Source organism: Phalacrocorax carbo, unplaced genomic scaffold (assembly GCF_963921805.1).
Source record: "Phalacrocorax carbo unplaced genomic scaffold, bPhaCar2.1 SCAFFOLD_442, whole genome shotgun sequence".
Taxonomy (NCBI): Eukaryota; Metazoa; Chordata; class Aves; order Suliformes; family Phalacrocoracidae; genus Phalacrocorax; species Phalacrocorax carbo.
Window position 1 is genome coordinate 5,822 of NW_026990381.1, and position 9,512 is coordinate 15,333.

The 9,512-nt window shown below is 72.2% G+C and overlaps 2 protein-coding genes and 1 long non-coding RNA gene across 3 annotated transcripts; all 3 read left to right on the forward strand.

The window, feature by feature from the left end:
• The first annotated feature begins 334 nt into the window (after positions 1–334).
• On the forward strand, positions 335–2,730 carry POP7 (POP7 homolog, ribonuclease P/MRP subunit). The gene is given in 5 exon segments (XM_064440237.1): positions 335–352; positions 842–917; positions 1,438–1,688; positions 1,690–2,032; positions 2,178–2,730. Coding segments are annotated over 5 exon segments (783 nt in total). The 3' UTR covers positions 2,273–2,730.
• Positions 2,731–3,504: 774 nt separating this feature from the next.
• On the forward strand, positions 3,505–4,662 carry LOC135311084 (uncharacterized). Its single transcript, XR_010370960.1, has 2 exons — positions 3,505–3,619; positions 3,834–4,662. It is a non-coding gene; the product is annotated as an uncharacterized LOC135311084 (long non-coding RNA).
• Positions 4,663–5,492: 830 nt separating this feature from the next.
• Positions 5,493–8,068, forward strand: LOC135311086 (uncharacterized). The gene is given in 4 exon segments (XM_064440238.1): positions 5,493–5,935; positions 5,938–6,488; positions 6,763–6,859; positions 8,032–8,068. Coding segments are annotated over 4 exon segments (1,128 nt in total).
• The last annotated feature ends 1,444 nt before the right edge of the window (positions 8,069–9,512 follow it).

Sequence of the window (9,512 nt, forward strand, 5' to 3'; positions counted from 1 at the left end):
TGGGGCTCGGGGGGGGGCACAGGGATGGGACCCCGATATCCGGGCGGGGGTCCGCAGGATGCTGGGGGGGTCCCAGGCATTTATGGGGGTCCCAGGGGTGCTGGGGGGGTCCCAGGCACTTGGGGGGGTCACAGGGGGTGTCTCAGCCCCCCTCCCCGGGGTCCCCGGTTTGGGGGATGGGTGGGGTGAAAAGACATCCGGGGTCATGACCCCGGGGGGGGGCGCGTTGTCATGGCAACGCGGGGGAGTCGAAGGGGTCCCTATGGTGATGGGAGGGGCGCGGGGTCTCCATGGTAACGGGGGTCACGGCCATCATGGCGACGGGGCAGTGACCATGGCAACGGGGCTGGAGGTGGGCGTGTCCCCGGTCGCCATGGCAACGGGGGGGCGGGGCGGGGCTCGGCGGGGCGGGGTGGGGGAGGGAAGGCCCCGGGTTTCCATGGCGACCGTCCCATCCCGTTCCGCCCCGCCCCCCCTTACCGGCGGGGTCCGGGGGGGCCCCGGGGGGGGCCCGGGGCGGGGGGGGAGGGGCGGCGGATCCCGCTCTCGCCGCCGCCGCCGTCGCCGCTTGTTTGTACCGGGGGCCAAGATGGCGGCTCCGCGCCGCGTCACGTGACCGGGCGGGGGACACGTGACGGCGAAGAGGGGCGGAGCTTGGGGGTTTTCGGCCCGCTTCACGTGGTTGCTCTCAGCCCCGCCCCCACAGAGGGGGCGTGTCCTGAGGAGGCGCGGCCTGTGGAGGAGGAGGGGGCGTGGTTTGAGGAGGGGGCGTGGCCTGTGGACGCGGAGGGTGGTGGTTGCGATGGGGGCGTGGCTTTGGAGAGAGGAGGCGGTGTCTTAGGGGGCGTGGCTTGGGGAGGGGGCGTGGCGCGCCAGCGGAAGCGGAAGCGGCGGCGGCGGCGGCGGGACGCGGCGAGGTGCGGGCGGGGGGGGAACGTGGGGGGGGTCTGGGGGTTATGGGGGATTTGTGGGGGGCTGTGGGGGGTTCTGTGGGGCTGCCAGGGGGTTTGGGTGGGGCTGTGGGGGGTTTGCGGGGCTTCCGGGAGGGCTGGGGGATGTCTGTGGGCTGCCAAGGGGTTTGGGGGGTCTGAGAGATCTATGGGGCTGCTGGGAGGGGTCTGGGGGGGGCTTCTACGGGGTTGGGGGGGCGGGGGTTCTCCTGGTCTCGAGAGGGGATGCTTGGGGGGGTTTACAGGTGTCTGGGGGGGGGGTTATAGGGATCTCGGGGGGCGTCATGGGGGAGCTGGATGGGTTATAGGGATCTCGGGGGGGTCCCCGGGGGAGCTGGAGGGGTCCCGGGGGGTTTAGGGGGGTCTAGGGTGGGCTCTGGGGGTTCCTGGAGGGGTTATGGGGGGGGGTCTAAGGAGGGCTCTGCTGTAGGGATCCCCAGGACCCCCGCCCCCATGTCCCTGACACCCCCCCCCACCCCCCCCCCAGGATGTCCTCGGGGGACGCGACAGCCCCGACGGCAGCCCCGGGGGGGTCCCCGGCGATGGGGGGGGCGATTTCCACCAGCGCCCGCCGCCGGCGGGGGCCCGGCCCCCCGCCCCCCCTCCGTCGCCCCCGCTCCCAGCCCGGCCCCCCCCGCCGCCGCCGACGTTTTCGTGACGGCGCGGACGGATTTCCGAGCTCAGCTGCGACGTTGTCAGCGTCTCCTGGCGCCGGGGGGGGCCGGGGGGGCTCGGGGGGGGTCCCCTCGTGTCCCCCCCCGGGGAGCTGCGCCTCCACGGCCTGGGCCTGGCCGTGCCCCGCACCATCAACCTGGCCCTGCAGCTCCAAGCCGGGGCTCCCGGCGCCCTCCGCCTCCACGCCAGCACCTCCTCCGTCACCCTGCCCCCCCTGGCCGCCCCCCGCCGCCGGCGGGGACCCCCCCCGCCCCGGGGCGGGGCGCTGAGGAGGAGGGGGAGGCGTTGGAGGACGAGGATGAGGAAGAAGAAGGGGAAGGGGCGTCTTCCCGGCCCCGCCATAACTCGGCCATCCACATCAGGGTTTGCCGAGAGGCTCCCTGCGCTTGAGGGGGGGGCTCCCCGGGGTGGGGGGGTGATCCCCGAGGCTTTGGGGGGGCTCCCTGAGGCTTTGGGGGGCTCCCCGGGGTGGGGGGGGGGCTCCCCAGGGGGTTGGGGGGGGCTCCCCGAGGCGTTGGGGGGGCTCCCCGAGGCATTGGGGGGCTCCCCGAGGCTTTGGGGGGGCTCCCCGAGGCATTGAGGGGGCTCCCCGGGGTGTGGGGGGGGCTCCCCGGGGTGTGGGGGGGGCTCCCCAGGGGGTTGGGTGACACCCTGAGGCGTTGGGGGGGGGCTCCCTGAGGCATCATGGCGTGCCCCAAAATGCTCAGGAACACCCCAAAATGGTCTTGAGAGGTTCGGGGGGCTCTGTCAGCTGTGGGAGCCCCCCGAAACACCCAGAGACCCCCCCCCAGTGACACCCCAGAGCGCCGTGGGGTCTGTTGGCTGCACGGGGACGCCCCAACCCCCCCCCGAAGCACCCCAAAACACCCTTGAGAGGCCTGGGAGCGTCGGGGGTCGCTTGTCAGCCTCAGAACTCCTCCGTGAGCCGCCGTTGGGGTCACCGGGACCGACCACTGGCCGGGGCCACCGCGAGCCACTGGTGACCTTGGGGCCACCAACGAGCCGGGGCCACCATGACCTGGAGCCACCACGAGCCACCGGTGACCTTGGGGCCACCAAGATGCCACCAACGAGCCAGGGCCACCATGACCTGGAGCCACCACGAGCCACCTGTGACCTTGGGGCCACCAAGATGCCACCAACGAGCCGGGGCCACCATGACCTGGAGCCACACGAGCCACCTGTGACCTTGGGGCCACCAAGATGCCACCAACGAGCCGGGGCCACCATGACCTGGAGCCACCGTGAGCCACTGGTGACCTTGGGGCCACCGAGGTGCCACCAACGAGCCGGGGCCACCATGACCTGGAGCCACCGCGAGCCACCGGTGACCTTGGGCCACCGAGGTGCCACCACGAGCCGGGGCCACCATGACCTGGAGCCACCGCGAGCCACCGGTGACCTTGGGGCCACCAAGATGCCACCAATGAGCCGGGGCCACCATGACCTGGAGCCACCGCGAGCCACCGGTGACCTTGGGGCCACCGAGATGCCACCAACGAGCCGGGGCCACCATGACCTGGAGCCACCACGAGCCACCGGTGACCCTTGGGGCCACCGAGATGCCACCAACGAGCCGGGGCCAACATGACCTGGAGCCACCGCGAGCCACCGGTGACCTTGGGGCCACCGAGATGCCACCAACCGAGCCGGGGCCACCATGACCTGGAGCCACCGCGAGCCACCGGTGACCTTGGGGCCACCGAGATGCCACCAACGAGCCGGGGCCACCATGACCTGGAGCCACCGCGAGCCACCGGTGACCTTGGGGCCACCAAGATGCCACCACGAGCCGGGGCCACCATGACCTGGAGCCACCACGAGCCACTAGTGACCTTGGGGCCACCAAGATGCCACCAACGAGCCGGGGCCACCATGACCTGGAGCCACCGTGAGCCACTGGTGACCTTGGGGCCACCAAGATGCCACCAACGAGCCGGGGCCACCATGACCTGGAGCCACCACGAGCCGCCGGTGACCTTGGGGCCACCAAGGTGCCACCACGAGCCGGGGCCACCATGACCTGGAGCCACCGTAAGCCACTAGTGACCTTGCGGCCACCGAGGTGCCACCAACGAGCCGGGGCCACCATGACCTGGAGCCACACGAGCCGCCGGTGACCTTGGGGCCACCGAGGTGCCACCACGAGCCGGGGCCACCATGACCTGGAGCCACCGTGAGCCACTGGTGACCTTGGGGGCCACCAAGATGCCACCAACGAGCCGGGGCCACCATGACCTGGAGCCACCACGAGCCACCGGTGACCTTGGGGCCACCAAGGTGCCACCACGAGCCGGGGCCACCATGACCTGGAGCCACCACGAGCCACCGGTGACCTTGGGGCCACCGAGATGCCACCAACGAGCCAGGGCCACCATGACCTGGAGCCACCGTGAGCCACTGGTGACCTTGGGGCCACCAAGATGCCACCAACGAGCCAGGGCCACCATGACCTGGAGCCACCACGAGCCACCGGTGACCTTGGGGCCACCAAGATGCCACCAACGAGCCAGGGCCACCATGACCTAGAGCCACCACGAGCCACCGGTGACCTTGGGGCCACCGAGGTGCCACCACGAGCCAGGGCCACCACCGAGTCAGGACTACGACGGGCTGGAGCCACCACGAGCCAGCAATGAGCTGGTGCCACCGTGAGCTGGGGACATCAGCGAGCCACCGAGATGCCCCCATGGGTTGGGGCCACCAAGAGCTACCACGGGCCACCACGAGCCACCATAAACTGGGGTCACCATGATTTGGGGACCTCAACAAGCCACCAACATCCCACCATGGGCTGGGGCCACCGAGAGCCCCCATGAACCAGGGTCACCATGATCTGGGGACATCGATGAGCCACCACGAGCTGGGGCCACCCTGGTGTCACCAAGACCCTTAATGACACCCATTTCCCCCCCCCCGAGGGCCTGCCCAGCCCCCCACGTGTGTGTTCCCCCCCTCCCCCCCCGCGTGGGGGCCCAGTTGTCCAGGACTTCGGGGTGGGGGGAAGGGGGACACCCCAATAAAGACGGTGACAACAGCGACGCTTTGGGGCTTCGTGGGGCAGGGGTGGGGGAGGGGCAGGGCTTCCTCCGCGTCACCGCTGACCTTTGGGGCAGGAAACCCCCTCCCCTCCCCCCCGCAGGCGTCCGGGTGGGGGTGGGAAAATGGGGGGGGGGGGGCGGGGGGTGTGCCCCAGGTGTTTGCGGGTGCTGACCCCAGGGGGGACCCAGGGGGCGGGGGGGGTCCAGGCCACCTTAATGGAGAGAAGTGGGACATTGGGGGGGGGGGGGGGGGGCATGACCCCAGGGGGGACCCAGGGGTCCAGGCCCCCTTTACTGGGGAGCACTGGGACGCTGGGGGGGTCACACACGGGGGGACACCCAGGCGTCCGGGCGGCAGAGGGCCGTGTTCCCCCCCCCGTCCCCCCGCCCCGGTCGCCCTTTGGCCCCGCTGGCGCCGCGGGGACCTGACCCCTGGGCCTGAGCGTGCGGAGCCGCACGTACGGCCTGGCAGGGGGCCGGCCGCCCGCCCGGGCCCCCCGAGGGCCACCGGGGTCCCCTCCCCGCCTCCGTCACCGAAGTGGGGACCCCCCACTGCACCCCCCGTTGGGTGTGACGTCCCCACGCCGACGCGGGCCGGGGGGTCCCCGTGTCCCCCCAGCCGGGGCCGCGGTGGCGCCGGTGGCCGTGACGGTGACGGTGACGGTGACGCTGCCCCATTGTTCGGCCGCTTCCTCTGGCCGCGGCCCCTCCCCCAGCGACGAGGGGACCCGGGTGGCCTGAGGGGACCCGGGGGTCCGGGGTGGGGGTGGGGGGTCCCCGAACCCGCCGTGTGTCCCCCTGTCCCCGCTGCTGCTGCTGCTGTCCCATGGCCCCATCCCTGCACCCGCCTGTGTCCCCGTGTCCCCATCCCACGTCCCTCTGTCTGTCCGTGTCCCCATCCCATGTCCCTGTGTCTGTCCGTGTCCCCATCCCATGTCCCTGTGTCTGTCCGTGTCCCCATCCCACGTCCCCATCCCACGTCCCTCTGTCTGTCCATGTCCCCGTGTCCCCATCCCACGTCCCTCTGTCTGTCCGTGTCCCCGTGTCCCCATCCCATGTCCCTGTGTCTGTCCGTGTCCCCATCCCACATCCCTCTGTCTGTCCGTGTCCCCGTGTCCCCATCCCACGTCCCTCTGTCTGTCCGTGTCCCCGTGTCCCCATCCCACATCCCTCTGTCTGTCCGTGTCCCCGTGTCCCCATCCCATGTCCCTGTGTCTGTCCGTGTCCCCGTGTCCCCATCCCACATCCCTCTGTCTGTCCGTGTCCCCGTGTCCCATCCCATGTCCCTCTGTCTGTCCGTGTCCCCGTGTCCCCATCCCACGTCCCTCTGTCTGTCCATGTCCCCGTGTCCCCATCCCACGTCCCTCTGTCTGTCCGTGTCCCCGTGTCCCCATCCCATGTCCCTGTGTCTGTCCGTGTCCCCATCCCACATCCCTCTGTCTGTCCGTGTCCCCATCCCATGTCCCTGTGTCTGTCCGTGTCCCCATCCCATGTCCCTGTGTCTGTCCGTGTCCCCGTGTCCCCATCCCACGTCCCTCTGTCTGTCCGTGTCCCCGTGTCCCCATCCCACATCCCTCTGTCTGTCCATGTCCCCGTGTCCCCATCCTACGTCCCTGTGTCTGTCCACGTCCCCGTGTCCCTGTGCCCGTGTCCCTGCCCTTGTGCCCGTGTCCCTGTGTCTGTCCGTGTGTCTGTCCGTGTCCCTGTCCCCATCCCCGGGCCTTGTCCGTCCCTCTGTCCCCGTACCCACGTCCCCGTCCCTGGTCTCGTGGCCTTTCCCCATCCCCTTCCCCCACCCCCGGCCCCCCATCCCTGTCCCCATGTCCCCACCCCAGCCCCCCATCCCCTTCCCCCCATCCCCCTCCCCTCATCCCTGGCCCCATGTCCCCACCCCCGGCCCCCCATCCCCGGCCCCCCATCCCCACCCTGTCCCCCCATTTCCTCGCCTCCCCTCCCATCCTTGTCCCCACATCCCTGTCCCACGTCCCCAGACCCGTCGCTGCGGCCGTGACACTGTCCCTGTCCCCCTCCCCACGTCCCCCTCCCCACGTCCCCATCCCCCTCCCCACGTCCCCCTCCCCACGTCCCCACCCCCCACCCCCACATCCCCATCCCCCATCCCAATGTCCCTGTCCCATGTCCTTGTCCCCCTGTCCCCATCCCACACGTCTGTGCCCCCTTCCCCCCATGCCTGTGCCCCCAACCCTGTCCCCGTCCCCCCAACCCTGTCCCCATCCCCTTCCCCCCATCCCTGTGCCCCCAACCCTGTCCCCGTCGCCCCATCCCTGTCCCTGTCCCCCCATCCCCATCCCCGTCCCCCCAACCCTGTCCCTGTCCCCTTCCCCCTGTCCCCATCCCCAACCCTGTCCCCATGTCCCTGTCCCCCCATCCCCGTCCCCCCATCCCTGTGCCCCCAACCCTGTCCCCGTCCCCCCATCCCTGTGCCCCCAACCCTGTCCCATGTCCCCGTCCCCCCATCCCCGTCCCCCCATCCCCGTCCCCCCAACCCTGTCCCCGTCCCCCCATCCCTGTGCCCCCAACCCTGTCCCCATGTCCCTGTCCCCCCATCCCCGTCCCCCCATCCCCGTCCCCCCATCCCCGTCCCCCCAACCCTGTCCCCCCAAACCTGTCCCCCCAACCCTGTCCCCCCAACCCTGTCCCCCCATCCCCGTCCCCCCATCCCCGTCCCCCCAACCCTGTCCCCCCAAACCTGTCCCCCCAACCCTGTCCCCCCAACCCTGTCCCCATCCCCCCATCCCCGTCCCCCCATCCCCGTCCCCCCAACCCTGTCCCCATCCCCCCATCCCCGTCCCCCCAACCCTGTGCCCCCAACCCTGTCCCCATGTCCCCGTCCCCCCATCCCCATCCCCCCATCCCCGTCCCCCCATCCCCGTCCCCCCAACCCTGTCCCGCCCGTGCCCCCACGCCCGTCCCCCATCCCCATATCCCCAAGCCCGCCCCCCCCCCCACCCCGTGCCCCCCCGTCCCCACGTGCGTGCCCCCCCCGCCGTGTGTGTCCCCCCGCCATCCCGGCGCCGTCCCCGCGTGGCCGGGGAGGGGGGTGGCCCGTGGCCAGGGGCCGACGTGCGGCGGCCGGCGCGGCCTTTTCCTCGACGGCCGAACCATGGCGGGGGGGAACGGAACGGATGGGAAACCCCCCCCCCAAGGGCCCTTCCGGCCCCGCGGCCCCTCGGATCAAACATTAACCGGGGACGGGGACGGGGGGGACGCGGCGGCGGGGACGGCCACAGGCCCGGGGCCACCCAGGGACCCCCCCCGTGCCATGAGCAGCCGGCGATGGGGCGGCGGGTGAGTTGGGTGGGTGGGTGGGGGGTGGCTCCGGACGCCTGGGGGTCCCCTTCTAGGGTTGGGGGTGGGGGTGGGGGTCCCACTGGTGGGTGACGGGTGTGCGTGGGGATGGGGCATCCTGGGAAGTGGGTGGTGGGAGGGGACCCAGGCGTCCGGGAGGGTCCCAGGTATCCAGGGGGACGCAGGCGTCCGGGGTCACCCACGTGTCTGGGGGGGGGGTCCCAGGCATCCAGGCACCCCCCCAGACCCTGGGGTCATTCATTGTGGGGAGGGGACCCAGGTGATCGGGGGTCCCAGGTGTCCAGGGGGACCCAGGTGTCTTGGGGGGGGGGGGGGGGGCTGTCCCAGGGGACACGAGGTGGGTGGGTGGGGGGACACCAAAAGGGTGGGGGGACCCAGGCATCTGGGGGGGGGGTCCCAGGGGTGGGGGTGGGGTCCCAGGCATCCATGCACCCCCAAGGGTCATTCATTGTGGGGAGGGGACCCAGGAGTCCGGGGGGTTCCCAGGGGATGCTGGGGTGGGTGGGGGGTGCCAGGCATCCATGGGGGGTCCCAGGGGTGGGTTGGGAGCCCCAGGTGTCCGAGGACCCCCCCCCCCATCCCAGTCTCCCCAGTCAGTGCTCCCAGTGGGATGGGGGGGGGGGGGCGTAGCATCCCCAGTGCAGCTTCTGGGGGGGGCCTCTGGGGGGGGGTCACTGACACCCACCCCCCATCCCCGACCCCCTCCCCAGGGCTGTGCGCGCTGGTGCTGATGCTGTTGGGGGTCCCGGGGCGCCCCGACGGCCCCCCCCTCGCTCTGCGACCCCCGAGTGATGGAGAGGTTCATCCTGGAGGCCCGCGACGCCGAGAGGGGGCTGGTGAGGGGGGGCGGGGGGGGACAGGGACCCCCGGGGGACGGTGGGGATACTGGGGGGGGGGGGCACAGGGACCCCTGAGGTGGCCCTGGGGGGCTTGGGGACATCATGGGGGGCACAGAGACCCCCCTGGGGGGAGGTTGGGGACACTGGGGGGACACACCAGGACCCTGAGGTGGCTCTGGGGAGGTTGGGGACATTGTAGGGGGCACAGACACCCCCCCCGGTGGGTTTGGGGATACCGTGGGGGTCACAGGGACCCCTTGGGGGCTTGGGGACACTGGGAGGGGGCACAGAGACCCTCCTGGGGGGGTTGGGGATACCGAGAGGGGGGCCAGGGACCCCGGGGACCCCCTGGGGGGGGGGGTTGGGGACACTGGGAGGGGGAACAGGGACCCCCTTGGGGTGGCGGTTGGGGACACAGTGGGGGTCACAGGCACCCCCTGGGGGGGTTGGGGACATCGTGGTGGGGGCACAGAGACCCCTCCTGGGTGGCCCTGGGGGGCTCGGGGACCCCCTGGGGGGGGGTTGGGGACGCCGGGGGGCAGCCGGGGGGCCGGGGCGGGGCGTGGCAGCGTCCCCCTCCCCACCCCCAGGCGGGCTGCGGCCCCCCCTGTGACCTGCCCGAGGCGGTGGCCGTCCCCGACCCCGGCGTCAACTTCAACGACTGGCAGCGGATGGAC